The following is a 17987-nucleotide window of genomic DNA, read 5'->3' on the forward strand; positions in this document are numbered from 1 at the left end:
TAGAAAATAAGGTTATTTTTGACAACTGGTTCAAAAGTAACTTTTTATTAGTCAGCCATCTTCTAAAAACTGATGCCCTCCCTTTGACAGATTAAAAAATAAATAAAAATACAAAATTCCTACAACTTCAAGACAGTTTGCAGTTCCACCTATTTGTAATATATGTATTGTTTCTTATGTCTTGCTGTTTAACCCTATATCCAAATGTTATCTGTACATTGACGTTGCCAAATAAGAAACATACCTGACTGAGAAGGAAAAAAATGCAAATATGACTTTATAGAGGGAAATATGTCATTTTTATTGAAATATAGAAAATGAACGTCTTCTGTAAGACAGTGTGTTGTGAACAGTTTGATCCAAAATAAATCAATTGTACAAATATGACTGTAGGAATACAAAACATTAACATTATAGCCTCTACTTGACAGTGGATAGCTGCATGCATGAATTAATACGTCTTGTGAATTACACCAGTTTCCAAATATGCACCATTTAACATAGATCTCCCTCGATCATTTATTTACACTGTAGGCATGATAAAGCTGTGCTGTTAAGACACATAACCAGGCAACTTAGACTGTATGTACCATAAATTGTGTCAAGAATCAGAGCTTTAGGAGGCAAAAAAAACAAACATCCAACCTTTGGCCTTAAAAAACTTTTCAATAAAAGGTTTAAGTTAACTTTTTTTTTTTTTTTTTTAAACACCTGCTGTGATCAATAGTCATGGAGAAAAATGGGAAGTCACTTACTCCTGGTTTAGTCCTTCTAATACTGCTGGCATGGGAAAAAACAAACCAAAGCGGAAATTTCATTTTGTTGCCTTTTTTTAATATTTTTTTTTAATCCACATCTTTAACTTTGGTCAACATGTAAAACTTTTACAGACAGTGGCAGAAAGATCTGAATATACCCAACATGTCATGGTTGCCCTCTCACAGACATATTAAACATATTCCAAAATTTCCAAATTAATTGCGTTGTCTAGAGCAAGTTTGGCTTTATATTTAAGGTTACCTGTCCAGAATCCACTGCTGACCATGTGACTGTAAATACATTAAATCCAAGCAAAGTCAGAGTGCTCAAAATACTGGTTTTCAATTGTATTTACACACATTAACCCCAATTTATTCTTCCAATGTATATTTGCCCTAATGCAACAAAACCCTAACAGTGCCCAAACACCTCTTGCTTTGATTGCTGTGCTGTACAAAGTGATTGAAAAAAAAAAAACATTGTTCATGAAGAGATCAATAGAACCAGTGGAACCAGAGGGTAAAAAGAATGGCAGCCTTGAAATGATTTCAAATCATTTGTAGCAGAAAATAAAAAGGTTAAGATCTTTGTTGTATTGTATGCTCTGTCTATTAAGTGCTTTTTTTTCCATTTATAGTGCTTAATGTGAAAAAAAAAAAAAAGTAGCATCAGTTAAAGCAAAGCAAGAGACTAACCACCAAACACATCTCCCACAAAACCCAACCTGTCCACCTGTCTGTCTTCTGCAGCTCTGACATGAATTATTCTTGACAAACAGGTACAAAGACTGAGGCAACGGGGGAACATCGACCCCAGAAATAAAGAATATTCTTACAAAAATGTCAAAAACAGTGATTAACAAGATGAAGGGAACTGAACGCTTAGGCCGCTCTTCAGTCTGCTTTCACCGAACGTCAACGCTGGTTTAATGACAACATTATCAGGAGAGGAACACGGAAACCTTAGACTGCCAGCATGACCGATTTCAGGAGAACATGCTGGAACAGAAACAGGCTGTGAGAACCTGTGGACACCCCTCCTCGTCTTCCTCCTCCTGCTCTTCCTCTTCCTCTTGTTGATTAATTCTTGATCACTCCTCCATCTCCTTCGCTCACAAAGCGCTTCCGCCCTCTGGTGGACAAAATAACAATTGAGAGATGTTGGTATAATTTTGGTGTACATCTTACATGATTAAAATGTTAGGGATGGTTATGTTGTATTTGTCTAATTGTCAACAAATCCTGTTAAAAGACCAAAACTAAAAATGAGTTGATCCTACTAACAAGTGTTGTCTGTGAAACCAAAAGTTTATAGCTTATTCATCTGTGCCAGTGTCTGAAACCTTTTAAAACACACCAGTACGCTGCTGTTTTGCATTAGGTGACATGTTCCCTCACTACTGTGAATATGGGCACTGTAGTTTATTGTGACTCAAGCTCTCCTGTAAATACTCAAAAGAGGATCAAATGCATTTATCTTCTGTCTGAAAATAGTCCCCTTTAAAAAGCCCTATTTACTCCTAGTGTTCACTAAAAAACTACAGTTCCCAGCTGTTTAAGGAAATTGTTTTTGAATTTGTGACCCTTTTATGATAAACATGTTAAGTACCTAAGTAAATATTGGAATGGCTTAACACTTCATGATCACTTTTAACTCAGTATGCAGCGAAATGCATTTGTCCTTTTATTTGTGTGCCTTATATTTGTATATGTGTATTGTGACTTGTAATGTTTTCAGTTTTCTGTTACCTGCCTCGGGAGTACGGATGTAAATTAGCATTTTTGCTATAATCCAGCATGTTTACATCATGTATTTTGTACTGATGTTCATTAACATGCATTGTGCCTGTCAAATAAATAAATAAATAAATAAATAAAGTTTTGAAATGCTAATTATTGCATAACTAACCTGGAGGGACAGGCATCTCTCAGCTGCTTGGTGATGACAGACTCCTGGTAGCAGAGGTCCACAAAGGTCTCCATGATCGAGTGAGCATGTGGCACATCCAGGCTGATTTCAGGGAGTTCATCGTAGACACGCTGGAAACCCTACATGAGGAACAATGTATAAACAAGGATAGTGTTACGACATGCATAAAAGCTCATGAACTTTTAAATTAAGTGTAACATTTGTTGTTCTTTCTCTCACAGAGGAAGATATTTTAAATTCAGTTAGGTAAAAAAAAAAAAAAAAAAAAAGGATTGCATTAAGAGACTGACCCTGTTCATCTGATCCACAGTGATGAGGCCTGTTTTCCAGAAGGACTGCAGCAGCTTTATCATCATAAGACTGGCAGTGTCCCCTTTGGACTCCAGCACCATCACTATAGCCTGAAAAACAACAATACACAACATAAAGTATAAGAGAGGGAGATGTTCTGCACCAGTGTCTGTTCTAAAGTCAAATACCGGCAGAAATAATCTGTCTGTGATGATCAAGGATTTTTTCAGACGTGCGAAAGTCGCACATTCCACCACATGGTGGCAATGTTTGGACCCACACGGGAGGCATTTTCACAACAGGACAAGGTGAGGGTAAGACTGACAACATGACTTCACCGTCCTCTACCTTTCAACATGGCAGCATATGTAGCACACACTGCACAGAGCTGGACAAATGTACACAGTGCTAAAAGCTCATAACATGAGATGAGACACGTATACATACACACATTTATATTAATATATGTGTGCCTCAGAAAATCCAGAATCTGAAGTTTTTGACTTTGAGCAGTTGCTGTTTCGGATGCAACATGTTTGTCCCCATGTTTGTCTAATCTGGAAAAGAAAAACCTGTTGTCCAAGTCTGTGTTAATTGTGTGTACACTGGAGACCTGGTAAACAACCAATACATGTTTATACTTCCACAAGTAGATGCCATACAAATATTTCCTTTTTTTAAAAAAATACATTAGAGAATAAAGGCTTTTGACAAACAGAAAGTCCATCACAAATAAAACATTCAGTAACACATTGTACCCAAAAATGAAAACCTCACTGAGCAATCTGTATGGAGGATAGACAGTTCAGTGTTATGCAATCACCATTTTGGAGTGATTGATTTGTACTGAGCTTTGCTAATAATACATGTAATGCAAATGAGAGGAAGCTGCTGCCAAACACGCACTGTCCTTGGCAGAAAACAGAAATGAAAGTCTGAAGAGATTTTTTTTTCTCTTTCATTTTTGCTCATTAGTTTACTTGACTAGACAAAGAGAGAGAAGAAAGATTAAATTTCCTGATTTGACTGTTAACTTATCCTCATCATTTTAGCAAAAACGTGCAGAAATATGACACAAGACTGTTTGACATCTCTGCTGATTTATGCTAGAACTTGTACTAAAAACAGTAAACATTGAAGAGTGACACAAAACATCAGGCCTGTAGTACCTCATAGACCAGCTCATGGTGGAAGTGGGGGACTTCCAGGTCCCGCAGACAGTGCTCTGCCTCTGACACATCTCCTGATATCAGGTACTCTTTGAGCAGAAGGTTCATCTGAAACAAACACACACATACACAATAGAACCTCTGTTGTTCTCTTTGATCTTAATCACTGGGATTTCTAGGTTGTGGTCATAACAGGTTATTGACAATGTGTGTAAACTACACCAAATACAGCTGGAGACCTGAAACTGTACTGTATCTAGAGAGGGTTGTTGTGTCTCTGAAGACTATCAAAGAAAGGGAAGCAGGACAGTATAGGATAGACAAAAGGGCACAGTCTCATCCTGTCAAGAACCATACAAAGGAAAAATAGAATCCCTTCACTGCTCTGTGAGGCGTTTTCCTTGAAATATCTGCATAAAATGGTGAGTCCATGAGCTGCAACCTAATAGCAAGAATGGACAGCCAAGGTAGAATTTGTCTAAATTAATTTGCGAGTAAGAAAATTATTTGTTAAATGATTGGTGAGTATGGCACTATGGGTGAGAGGGCCTAACCTCTGGAACACTCTCCCCCTGACTCTGTTCCAGTGCTCATCTGTTGCTTCTTTTAAGTCACAACATATTATGTTTATGTATATGTATCTAATTCTTTCATTCATCCATATATTGTTTTACCTTGACAGTGTTTTATCTTGTTTATGTTTCTCAATGTTTTATTCGCTTTGTAAAGTGTCCTTGGGTGTCTTGAAAGGCACTTATACATCAAATGTATCATTATTACTGAAGTCTAGATTCTGCTAAATTTATTTTCATTTTCTTGGCTCCAGCCTTTATATTGTTCGAAGAAAAAAAAACACCTGTCATCTGTATGCATTCACAGGGCTGAATACACAGAGCTCAATAACACCTGGAGGTACCTGTCCCTCAAAAGTGTTTTCATCCACGCTATATGAGGGGCTTTACTCCAGCAATAACCTGGCCTCCTTGGGAAACAGAACCTGGCACACATGTCTGATATACCTGGCAACTTGAAGTCAGTTAGAAAGAAAAAAAAAAAGAAGCATTTCTTCCAGTTCAGAGCTGCACTTGAATCTTTTAGTCTCAGATTCATTTTTCACTAGGCTTGGTTATGTCACGCACTCTACTGAGCTGCACGCTCTGTTTTACTTACACCTATTTATGGAGCAATTAGTCACATCACTTGGGATTTGAGAGGAGCGCGATTGATGCAACAAGTGCAAAAGCCTCTGAGCTAAACCAACAAATCGGAGTCAACTCTGGGCCTAATTCACTGAGCTGAGGGAGTGTGCGGCCATCTGAGCATCAAGAGAAGCCATAACAGGAGGGAAACGGAACGTGGACAGGCAGGACAGCGACAGAGGGGAGCATGAAGAAAGTGAAAGAAGGAGAAGAGGCTGCAAGTAAAAAGGACAACAACGGGGAGAAAAGAGTGAGAGCTGTGAGTCAAAGAGGCCTTGTGCCTCCTCCAGCCCAGTATGCTGCCCCGGAGGCCGCGCACAAGCAGGCAGGAAATCGAAGTTGGACAGGAGAGCCTGAGGGTCTGAGGGCTACTGAGGCTTATACAACGCTGTATGACCGAGGACATGATGACGGACCACTCTCTCATTTCTAAACATACACACGTTCTCTTAAGATGCTGCATAACTTAAAATTTCACAAGCTGTGCTCTTGAGGCTCCCACACTATCCACACCCACATTAGCATGCAGAATTCCAGAAAATCCAGATCATGGAACAATAATTGTAAACAAAGACAAAGCCGAGAACACGTGGGGTGCAAGTGTGCGTTTGTGTGCGCTCAAAGTGCATGTTTCAGTTGAGGGCTTGGGTGTGTATTCATGTCGGCCCCTCCTGCGCGCTCGTTTTTGCAATTCCCACTTCTCCGGGGAGAAAAGTGCCCTGCTGACACAGCAACATAGCAGAGGGCTGGCCTGTCGCTCTCTACCCAGCATGCATCTCTGCCTTCTGTTTACATTACATAATGCCAAAAAAAAAAGACGCGGAGCGTGTCAATACAAAACGCTGCAACCTCAGGTGTTGGGATTAAAGCAATTTGAATACGGAAACAAGCAAGTGACTCCTCCGTTTATTGTTTTTAAAAATGTACAACACTCTCCCAGTTTGGCCAGAGCTTACCTCTTTGACGAGATGTTTGACAGGTCTCAGGCCTCCACCCACACCCCACACATTATCTAAACGCACCATCTCCCTCTTCATGGTCAGCAGCACTGCAGCACGGTCTAAAGCCACTCTGGAAAGAAAAAAAAAAAAACAAAAAAAACACACAAAATGATTTTCGTATGATCGAAAATGGACAGTGTAACTACATCAAAAAAAAAAAAAAACATTGGCAAGACTTCAGTGATTTACCCAAATTAGCATGGAGGTCTAAAATGGCCATGATGGCACAAAAAACAAAGATGTTTCAGTCTGTGTAAACATTATGCGACAGCCACAGAGAACCACAGGAAAGGCAGACATCTGTTCCTCTTTAAAGAAAGTGAAAAGTAGCAGCTGTTTTCAACACAGAGGAGGAATGCCAAAGTGTGTTTCTGCTTCATCTGTTACCTATGTTTGCTCATCTGACCATGAAATTAACTACACTAATTCACCTTAAAGAACCCTAAAGAGCCTGTAAAAAAAAAAAAAAAAAAAAAAGCTTACAGCTCCTATATTTAAGAATGATTTTTTTTAAAAGAGAACAAGCAGAAGCAGAAGCAGAAGCAGAAGCACAAGCACAAGCAGAAGCAGAAGCAGAAGAAGAAGAAGAAGAAGAAGAAGAAGAAGAAGAGGAGCAGAAAAAGAAGCAGAAGAAGGAAGAAGAAGAAGAGGAAAGAAGAAGGAAGAAGGAAGAGGAAGAAATAAAAGAAAATAAGGAAGAGGGAGAAATAAAAGAAAAGAAGGAAGAGGAAGAAATATAAGAAAAGAAGGAAGGAGAAGAAACAGCAGCTCTCTGCATATTAACTCTGCCTGTCTTGACTCACCTGGCATGCTCACAGTCCACTTTGCCCTTGTAACAGTCCAGGAAAGACATGGGGAGGACGTGGTCTGCTATGGCTCTGGCTATGAACTGGCCTAACATCTGAAAGAGAAAACATCTTTGAAAACATGTACAGATATAGTGCAACTTTACTAAAGCCTTGCCTGGAGACACGCAGAATACCTTTTAAATCAGACTAACCATTCTCTGGGTTAATTACAACAGACACACAGCACAGATTGTGATTTAGCAAGCTTGTGCCTTTTGATGGCGATCCCAACTGCTAACACATATTCTTGATCTGTGCGAGTCAAAAGGAAAAAAATACAGTAAGAATGGAAAGAAAATCACACCTCGGCGTTCGATTTGGCACCATCAGTGTGTCATGGTGAGACTGGGAAGTTACTGGAGTGTGTAATACCAGTCAGTGCCTCATGAGATTACATGAAAAAAAACCTACTGAATGCATGTTGTGTCGTATTTAATCTTTTAAGTGCAGTGTGTCCCCACCCACTTAAGAGCTACTTATGCACACAACACAATTATAGATCCACTGAGCAGAAATCTGCAGCTCTGTCTGCTACTCTCTCTGCTCGGTGTTTTACCTGTGGAGCCTCCGGTGTGTCCAGTATGAGGTCCGGCAGCTCCTTCAGCATCTTGTCGAAGGCGCGGGCCATGTCACTCTGTGACAGCAGCTTGCCCGACAGATCAGAGAGCAGGCGGGAGGTCAGCTCTCTGTGGCTGGCTTTACCCTCAAGGGACAGGGACACGGCCAGGGAGGAGAACTCATACTTATGAGGGCCTAGGTTGAGCCCCTTCAGCAACATCTGACAGGGATGAGAACATAAAAATGTTGTGGAGTCAACCTTTCAATTCTGAACCAATAACATACACGTGTAAACTCTGAAATATATAAAGTGTACAGACTTATAAAGTCTCTAACCAGTACTGTTACTAAACTCTATCCATTCTCTAAACCCACTCGTCTGAAATCCTTTACCTGGACCTCTTTTGTGTCTCCATGTTCAAAGTACTCCTGCACAATTGGGTTGACCATTTTTTCCAGTTCCTTCTCATCCACCTCTGGCACAACTGTTGCATAAACGGTGTCCCCCTGTGCAAGAACAGACAAACCATCATCAAATATTCACAACACAGGGGATGCATGTGAATCAAAGTTTTTTTTTTTAATATGCTATTTAGCATTTAGCAACAATGACCATTATATATTTTTTTTAAATCACTGGTAATGCCTGTGTTATCTGTCGCTGTTCTGTATTCCTGTAAAGAAAACTAACAACTTCAACTTCCATCTTCTTTCAACACTTGCAAGCATGAATGGCAAGTATATCTGTCAAAACCAGTCCAACTAACTTGTGAGGTGAGGTGAGGTTTTGCTCGAAAGTAGCACAGCTACTTTCTATTCTACTTTACCTATTTCAATGTCCTGCAAAATGTGGCGCATTAAAATAATCACTCTATTGTCTTCACCTTTTCCGATAAGCCCAAGTTCATGTAACACGGAAAAAAAAAACCAAAAAAACAGAAATCCTGGCATAAATGATGATTATAGCCAAGAGTTCAACAGGCTGATTCATCTTCCTGTTTCCTGCTCATGTTACATGAAGTGACTGTTGACTGTAGAGGATGATGGGAGGGAACCAAAACAATCATTTCTGGCCAAGCAAAGGCAAAAGAGAAAAAAAAAGGTCTTTATTCTTTTGGTCAAACAAGATGAAAGGGGGGCATCCCCTAGCATGTGATAGTTCCCAGTGCAGGGATATTGAAATTGTTTTTACATTTTGTGAATTTCCAAGAGACAGAATGACTTGTTCCTTCATCAGGCGATCCCCTCGGCCTGATTCAAAAGGTCACCGTCTGCACATGTCCCATTTTTTTTGTGCACCACTTTGTCCCAGTTCCCCTCTAACACACTGACATCTTTCCACTATGTGCCTGCAACATTCAAGGCCAAATCACACTGGCTCCACTGAGCCGTTCCCAAACCGTTATCAACTTCTGCCTGACAGAAGCTCCTTTCCCACTCTGCATCCAGTCAGCCTGACCATTAACAGCAGACAAACAGACGTGGCCTACAGCATCACGCAGAGCATTTGCTTGATAACGGGGTTAAAGATTGAAAACACTGTTGATTGTGATGGGATGGAGCCATCTGGATCAAACGCACGTGTGTGTAGGCGTGCTGTAAATGAGCGTCGGCCAAATCATGAGGACTTTCTGATATAAGAACAACTTCGCATTTATCCAATACATGAACAGAGCAGTATAATTTACAGAGGATACAATGCTCTTGGATGGAATGCCATCCAAGGTATTACAATTAATGACAAGAGAGCAATACATTCTGCAATTCTGCAAGAGCACATATGCTTGTTGTCTGAGTGTGAACAATCATAATTTTATTCACAGGGCGAAGCCTCTTTTCTATTCAGTGTGTCGCAGCAGCAGCAGCAGCACCAGCCCTCCAACATCACTGACACAAGAAATAAAGGTGACGTCCAATACACCACACACACACACACACACTGCTTTGATCAGTGGGCCTCTTTGAAACAAAAAGCTGCTCCACACAGCAGGTCAACAACTGTGATGAAAACAGTCTTGGGAGGATGTGCGTACAGACCGCTGGTGCTCGAGTCGTGTCACTGTTTTGGAGCCAAAAAAGACTTTCATGCCACCACAATAAGATTGTTTCTCTTTAAATGTAGAGTTGAAACAGTTTCATCTGAAATTGTTGTGATAATAAATTTATCTTAATAATCCCTTTCAAATGTGAACCGAGTATCTTTGGGTTCTGGGCTGTTGATTGGACAAACCAAGCACTGTGAAGACGTCACCTTAGACTCTGTAAAACTCTAAAACTCTAAAATGCTAATATGCTAATATACGTAACTAACTGAGAAAATTATTGGTATTTTTCAATACTGTGAACAATGGTGGTTGCAGCCCAACTTCAATGATTGTCAAAATGTACAGGCTTTCTTTCATAATGTGGAAAAATACAATTTCAATTTAAGTATTAAGTTTTATCACTATCACAATTTAAAAAAAAAAACAACACAAAACCAAATGTCTCAAGTTTTAATTGGAGTCGAGTTCAAACTTTTGAACCCCACAGTCCATCATACTCACTCACCTGAGCAGATTCATCATAGTTAGGGTCCCGCACATCAGGCTCCTCATCTTCATAAACCATCCCAGCAGCCCCCCAAACTCCTTTACCACCTGCTCCACCTGCAGACAAGCAGACAGCAAACAAACACACCGTAAGGGGAGCTTGTCATTATGACTCATGGAATAAGCATTTCATTCAATGTGTTGCAGTTTGTGCTGCTAATAAAAGGCAGGTCATGAAACACACGAAACAGCTAAACCAACAATCAGCACACACACGCACATATATATATAAACACAAAACCACAGACTGATACAGATTCATAACCAGAGTCTTTACAACTATGACCATTTCTATCAGCGCCTCTCCCTTTTCAACTCCAGCTGTTCAAACTGTAAACTATCTGTTCACTTGTTTCTGTTCCTCAAAAAAGAGGAAGCGCTTCAGTGCTTCAGTGCTCCTCTATGAAGCTGAACTTTCTTCAGGTGTGTAAAACCTGCGCCTGCAAGCTGTACCTTTTTTTGGCAGGCCTCTGCCCTTGCCCGTCCTGGATTTGCGGTCGTTGGTGTTGACTTTGCCTTTTGGACTGTGTGGGTCAGCACCTGCCAAATCTCCCGACTCAGAGAAGGACTCGCTGGCTGAGTTGCGGGACGAGGACTTGCGCAGGCGGCGCTTGGCTTTGGCTTTGAGGCGCGCCTCGTGCAGCGCTTTCTCCTGGGGCGTCCAGTTGCCGTTCACCTCGGCCTCGTTCAGCGCGTCGTCGTCATCGCTGTAGGGACGGTTAGCCTCTGCCAGGTTCTCGTCAAAAGAGAACACCCCTGTGATCAGAGAGTTGAGGAGCAGGTTTAGAATAGGGAGATGACAAACACTGCTAATTCCTTGAGTCACTTGAGACAAGCGGACAGTTTTTAAGTCCACTGAACTAGGGTCAATCAAAATGCTTCAACAAACAGTGACATTTAAACAAGAGTGTTGCTTCAGCAGGGTGCAGAAGGACTTTTCCATTTTCTGTTCCAGTGCACAAAGTGAGGTCCACGAAGAAATGGTTTTCTGACTGTGAAAGCCTCAACTGTCACAGTCTAAAGTTTAAGTGTCCCTCTATTTCGTTTGACCATAGTTTTGGACAAGCAGCGCAAATATGTGTAATTTTACTGTGGTGCCATTATTCCCAAACAAAACTTTAATAACCTAAAAAAGAAACACTAATAATTGAATTTGAATGATTCAAATAAATTTTTATCTTATCTACACTGGTGGACCGATCACATGAGCGTGCCGTTTTACAGCTGCCGAAACAGCGTTAATAAAATGTGCAGTAAACCTCATGGCACAGCTCTGCTACAAAAGAGGAGGTTGGGCTGCAACAGGTTAATATTGTCTGCAAATAACAACAACAGCGAAAACTAAATCTGGTGAAAACACAGAAGGTTGTTAAATGTGGCTTAGCTGCACTTGGGGGGGGGGGGGGGGGGGGGTGCATCCCGTGGAAAAGACAAAATCATGTTAAGCGAGTTATTCCTGAGGGAGTGCTTCACTTGCGGATATTGTTTGTCTTAGATTAACCTCCGCAACAAACACCACCACCAGATTATCTAGTGTGAATTCAGCGAACAGCATGAGCACCTTTACAGTACGGCAGCACCAGCAGCTGAGGGCACTGAAAACAATGTGTTCTGACAGCATGTGCTACAGCCGCCTTCATATGTCATGGCCATGCTTTACACACCAAGCCAAAGGTCACACCAACACCCAAAACATAACAAGTTCTCACACTCACACTCTCACTCTCACTCACACACACACACACACACACACACACACAAACACACACACACACACACACACACACACACTCTTGCGACACTCAACATCTCTGTTAACTGATTTTTTTTTTAAACTCTAATCTCAAGTTCTTGTAGGTGAGGAGAGAGAGATACTACAACAACAACAACAACAACAAGAGATATTGGAGTGCTCCTGCAGGCCTGGGAGGAGGGAGGGAGGGAGCAAAGGCAAACATGTGCTGGAGAAATGCTGACACCAGTATTTTTTTTTTTATTCCTCTGTCTTCTCGCGATCTGTCCGCGGCAGTTCGTGTGGACCTGACTACATATGGCATGGTTGGGACCACGACTGGTCACATGACAGGGCTGTAGGGGAGCAAGAGGAGGAGGAGGAGGTGGAGGAATGTCTGAGGGTGTAATGAATACTTAGATCCCTTATGCATGGGCCCAAAAGGCAGTTAGAGGAGTTATGGCCCTATAGATTACAGGAGATGTAGAAAGCACACCGAGGGAGGCGACGGGAACACATCCAAGCCACAGATAAAACTAACAATCTAACAAGCAGCAGCAGTTTCCGCGCTGCAAAAACACCAAAAGGGTTGCAGCTAGAGTCACTGTCATACTTCTTGTTGCAGGACAAAATAGTTAACTTACAACCTGCCTCAAAATGAGCTCAAACTTTTGCAGCGTTCAATCAGCTCAAGAATGTGGACAACAAACGAAAGGAAGCACCTTCGAGCAAAACACAGGACACCTCCCTGAATTAACCTGTTGTAGAAAGAGCAGCACCACACCCTTGGCCCTCAAAACTCTGTAAACAGCCGACCATGTGTCATCTCCTCCTTCTGCTGCTGCTGCTGCTCCTCCTCCTCCCCTCATGTAGGCCACAGGGCCTGCCAGCACTGTAAATTAGGAACTAACCAATGGCCTCGTGCCAAAACACACGACCGGCCAACTGGAAAAGAGCAGAAGAAAAAAATGAGAGGGCAGAAGAAGTCAGAGCCGTTTGCCAAGACAAGAGTTGCAAAACAAGCGTGTCAAAATGCAGCCGTGCTAACTAACTTTTAAAAAAAGACACGGCAACGACCATGTGCTTCTGCGACGCAGAGCTGGACTGTACTTGCTAAAAGAGCTGTTGTCTCTTCTCAACAAAGGTAGATGTGTGTCACTGTCGCCATCGCATAAAGCTGCACTCTGTTATTTTAAACCCGCCTACCAGAATACACCAAATTAAATATCAAACCACTCAACGCTGTCATGACGGTTTTCAAAACCGCCCCCACAGTTTCAGTTTTTTTTAAAAAGTCAGATGCCGACCAGCAGAGGACCTCTGCCCTACATGCTGTGTGGGAGCCTCACACAGCCAGTGAGCCCGAGCTGCAGTGCTGAGGCATTTAGCTTTTCGGTATCCATACAGCGGCAGTGTTTGTGAATGAGAAGGAGGTCAGTGGAGCAGAGATTGTACACACCTCAGCTCGGGACAGACCTAGTTTTCAAAACTATAAATGTAACTGTGGGCTAAGCATTAATTAGTGTCCTGTGCTCGCCTTGAAAGGCTTGTATGCATGAGCAGGATTTGCGGACACTGTCCTGTACACGCTTAACACAGAGTGTGATGTGGAAACACAAAGTCTCCATAAAATAAAAATATCTGCATGTTCCTAAGTCGTGGGTTTCTTTCGGTGAAGAAGAAGACGGTGTCATTTACAAACCATTATTCAAAGCACAGTGTTTCCATACATCTTAATACATGTCTGGAGGGAGTCTTTGCAGTAAGGACTGCAACCCATCATTATGCTGATGACACAGATTTAAATTTCTACTTTTAAAAAAAGCCTCAACTAACCCCACAAACTGCTTTGATTCAGGGTCAGTCAAGACGCTGAGGAAACCAGCCCAGTCTTATGATTCCCTGTGCATTTTAAGGACTATGTAGCAACAAATCTGAGACTGCTAGCACTGTGCTCACTGAATTAACTTTTGATCAGACTTGTGTATGAACTGGTTATAGATGGAAGGTGGAGGCGGCTGGTCGAACATGAACAGACCCCATTGAGCTTGTCTGTTCGCACACGAGCACAGACAGAAACGGCGCATCTAGAAAACTTTATGTTGCTTTTAATACTTGCTCGCTATGCATTTCCACGCTTCCTTCTTTCCTTCATCCCTCTCCTTTTTGTACCTTATTTTCTGAAAAGTAGCGATGCTGCCGTTTTAGCCCGGACCCTGGCAAAAGAGACTCAAGCTCAGTTAAATACAGGTCAAACGGGTAAATTTCTACTAAGCTTTCTCTGTCGACCCACGCACAGAGACACATGTGTGATGTCCTCTAAGGTCAAATAAACATCTGCACAATGACACAGGGGACAAGTGGGCAGCAAGCCTACTGTACATGGCCCTGTGGTGATTATCTATCAGTGGGAGTAAAGGGTGTGGACGTCCTGGGGGTTTAACTGTTGTTTCACTGAAGGAAAAAACTTTTTTGTTTTGCTCAAAAACATGTTTCAGACGTGTCGCCCAAACTTGTTTGCATGTGGTGATTTGTGTTACAAGATAAAAAAAAAAAGAAAATAGTAACAACAGAAGATGAGAAACTGACCACACACGATACACAAATAAAGGTGTATGAGTTGGCACATGTCAAACAATGTTATGTTTCTTTTCTTTTTTAATACATTGAAAGAAAAAATGAAAAACTTCATTTAGCGGAAGCCTTTGCTGACTGTGCTTCTTGAGTCACCCTCTGTAAAGGCTGCAGAGCAACAACACAGATAAACTGCAAGGGGAGGTGCATACAAAAGATTAGAGACACTCAGATAAACGGTTAAGAGTCTGATCGCATGTGTATGTGTGCGTTTTCTGTTTCCTAATGCTCAACCAATGACCTCCCCTGGTAGAGCACTGTAAAGCACTTTCTTTGCATGGCTGGTTTGTCTATTTCCAAACTGAAAGACTTAATGCAAACGGATGGTGTGTGCAAACATGGCTTTCATGAATGTATGGAGGGGAGGAGGGTTAACAAAAGAAGAGAAGGCAAAGACCTTGGCATGACGTGTACTCGGCAGGCCACGAGGACATCTGGCTTGACGTTTATGGCAGCGGGTTTCTTCCATGGTGCATGTATTTATCCAGGGAGTTATGTAAATGTTCTCACAGGTGGGGCTCTACACAGGCTTTAAATCTGCACCTACAGGGCACTTATCACAGCGCAGATGGGCTGTGTGTCACTTGAAAACACACACAGTCCACACAGATCATCAGTGGTGAAACACTACTTGACAAGTCAGCAGGCCATTAACATAAAGTGATTCATGCTCCCCTGAAAAACAGATCAGACAGTGAGTTCATTTGCTTTTTCAGGATTTTGATACTAATACCTAAAAAATATATTATAGATAGACATTCTTCTGGACCAAGCTGGCACAACTTGCATATACTACTGACTGACAGGAACTGTGCACCTCCCTGGTGGTTGCTGTTTTATGTGTTAAGCTGATTTAACACATTTAAAAGTAAATAGAAAAACAAAGCTGACAACTATCTATTGATGCAGACCATAAAACGCAGCAGAAAAGCTCTGAATATGCTCATAAGAAGACCTTGAGTTGATATTACTTTGTCAAACTATTTTGGCAAATTTTCATCTTACTAATCAGATACTGGGCTTTTTTTGGCCACCAGTCAGACTGGCAATTTAAAGACATTACTTTAAGATCTGGTAATTAATCAGTGATAGGGTAGATTAATTGTAATCAATAGTCTTGATCCCAAAATAGATGACATGGAAAGACTTTTAAAGCCTGGCTGACTGTTGGATAAGACGCGTGTCCTACTACGAAAAGTTTTACACACTTCCCATAGCGTTGTGTGAGTTCAGTGTGCAGTCAACATATGGAGGAACTGTTTTTTTCCTTTTTCTTTTTTTTTCTTCTTACAGCTCAGACAATAGAGTCTTTGACAGTGTTTGTGTGTCCACCTCATCAACAGAGCCTGCTCCATCAAGCGTGGCTGACCCTTCTTGAGAAAATAGGCCAGTCAAGTCCATGCAGGAAAGCCCATCTGTGCTGCTTTTATCCAAACACACACACACACACACACACACACACACACACACTAAACAAAACCATATCAAGCGAGTAACAAACCATGTGGTGTCTCACATGGTCACAGGTTTACCTCTGTGTAACCTCAGGTGAATCAGCTGTAGTGTTTTTTTTTTTTAGACAAACATAAATCAAGGTATTAAATATCTGGGGATAAATGTCAATCACACACATGAAATCTCACTTTGATACATTACAACCTGCTAACTATATATTTCTTATATAACCTTTCCATAAACGAGCAGCGCAAGGATTATGTAAGGCTTTCCCATTGGCTCTTACAGTAGGCTATACGTGTCGACGTCACTGCCAGGCTGAGGAAAACATATCCCAGTGTGCCATGAGCTCGGATATCATTTAAAAAGCCACCGTGCACTGGCTGAAACTAGTAATCACACACATTGTGGAGTGTGTGACACTGACAGGATGAGGTAAACACATCGGTTGAATCTCGCATCCTGTTGTCGATTTGTGTGAAAAGTAAACAGCACCGATTAGTCCTGCAAGCTTGTGGCTTATCAGGGAATTGTTCACTTCTGCAGGAAAGCGGCATCAAATGTGTTGTGCACTGCGTCCCAACTCTACATAAGGGTTAAAAACGGAGAAATGTACTGACAGATGCGAAGAAAGAAAGAAAAAAAAAATCAGGAACCAAAACAGCTCATTCTCTGTCATGCATTCACTCGACAAACAGCAGAGGAAAGTCTCAGCCGCTAGGCCAGTGTGTGCACACAACGACTTGTCAAAGCGGAAGTAAGCACAATGGCCTCGTCCAATCAGAAACGTGAAAGGGTTAAATGTGAAGGCAGTTCAACAACAAACACCGCATCAAAGCTCCTAGAAAAACTAAAAAAAAAAAAAAAAAAAATGCAATTGGAGCTCGGCTGTAGTTGCGGCGTCGAAAGGGCAATGTTGCATCAGTGTGCAGTGATTGTTGCACCAGCTCACACTGTGTGTGTGTGTGTGTGTGTGTGTTGAGTATATGTATGTGTGTATGTGTGTGTGGTTTAACGGAGCACATGGTTGAGCATGGCTGGCGCTGCAGCCCATCCCATGCAGGGACAATGGATCGGGGAGAGCACGCCAGCAGGGCCCAGCGGCGGCTCCCTGGGACTTTGCACCGAGGCGCGGCCACATAACGCCCGACTCAACGCGTTCACTCACCGTCGGCTTGCGGAGCGGTGGACCACGTATCCACTTCGGTCGCCATGGCCCTCTCCAAGTGCTCGGTTAAAAATCCTCACGGACGGTGCTCTCCTCCTGCCTTCAGCTGCAACAAACCCACCCCCCACCCCCCCCCAAAAAAAACTACCAGCTAAACGTGTGCAGAGCAAGCTGTATATTGCAAAACAATTTTTTTGACAAATGGCACTTGATGGAGGGGGTAAAAAAAAAAAAAAAAAAAAACCTCCAAGTCCTTCTGACTACCTTTTTTTTCGTGCTGCACGGTCTCAGCTGAATAGAACAAAAAAAAAAAGATGAAACTGAATTACAACGGAGCAGAAACGCTGAAGACTGAAGCAGAGAGGCCGAGCACTCCTCTCAGCGCCGGGGGGCTGGGAAGAGTAGAGCCGTGGGGTTGAGGGGGGGGAAAAAAGGAAAAAGGCAGGTAGACTAGTCGGAGAGCATTTCAACAAACAGCCAGCAAGATAAACAAAGTCTGTTTTTAACTTTGCGAGAGCGAGCCGAGCGAAGTCACGTGGAGAAAACGCGGACGGGGAGTGGTCAGTCGGGGGGGTGGGTGCTGGTCCTTCCTGACCAATCACAGAGCAGGGGGAGAAAAAGAAAAATTGCCTAATGTTTGGCTTTCTTAGTAT

At 42.1% G+C, this 17987-nt stretch overlaps 1 protein-coding gene across 1 annotated transcript; it reads right to left on the reverse strand.

The window, feature by feature from the left end:
* Positions 1-812: 812 nt before the first annotated feature.
* On the reverse strand, positions 813-17809 carry pdcd4a (programmed cell death 4a). Its single transcript, XM_071504125.1, has 11 exons — positions 17335-17809; positions 10799-11101; positions 10305-10402; positions 8148-8261; positions 7753-7974; positions 7152-7249; positions 6304-6418; positions 4149-4256; positions 2979-3089; positions 2668-2807; positions 813-1890 (listed from the first exon to the last, which is right to left on the reverse strand). Exons 1-11 carry the CDS (start codon positions 17378-17380, stop codon positions 1839-1841), a joined length of 1407 nt encoding a protein of 468 aa, XP_071360226.1. The 5' UTR covers positions 17381-17809; the 3' UTR covers positions 813-1838.
* Between the last annotated feature and the right edge of the window lie 178 nt (positions 17810-17987).

Source organism: Trachinotus anak, unplaced genomic scaffold, assembly GCF_046630095.1.
Source record: "Trachinotus anak isolate AG129_WGS33_773 ecotype Australia unplaced genomic scaffold, CSIRO_AGI_Tana_v1 ptg000019l, whole genome shotgun sequence".
Taxonomy (NCBI): Eukaryota; Metazoa; Chordata; class Actinopteri; order Carangiformes; family Carangidae; genus Trachinotus; species Trachinotus anak.

Excerpts from the sequence above, each read along its gene's own strand:
- pdcd4a (XM_071504125.1), bottom strand. The coding sequence starts at position 17,380 with ATGGCGACCGAAGTGGATACGTGGTCCACCGCTCCGCAAGCCGACG. Across the intron at positions 3,090-4,148 it reads ACCATGAGCTGGTCTATGAG|GCTATAGTGATGGTGCTGGA; the intron begins GTACTACAGGCC and ends GTTGTTTTTCAG. Across the intron at positions 2,808-2,978 it reads CTGTGGATCAGATGAACAGG|GGTTTCCAGCGTGTCTACGA; the intron begins GTCAGTCTCTTA and ends TTCCTCATGTAG.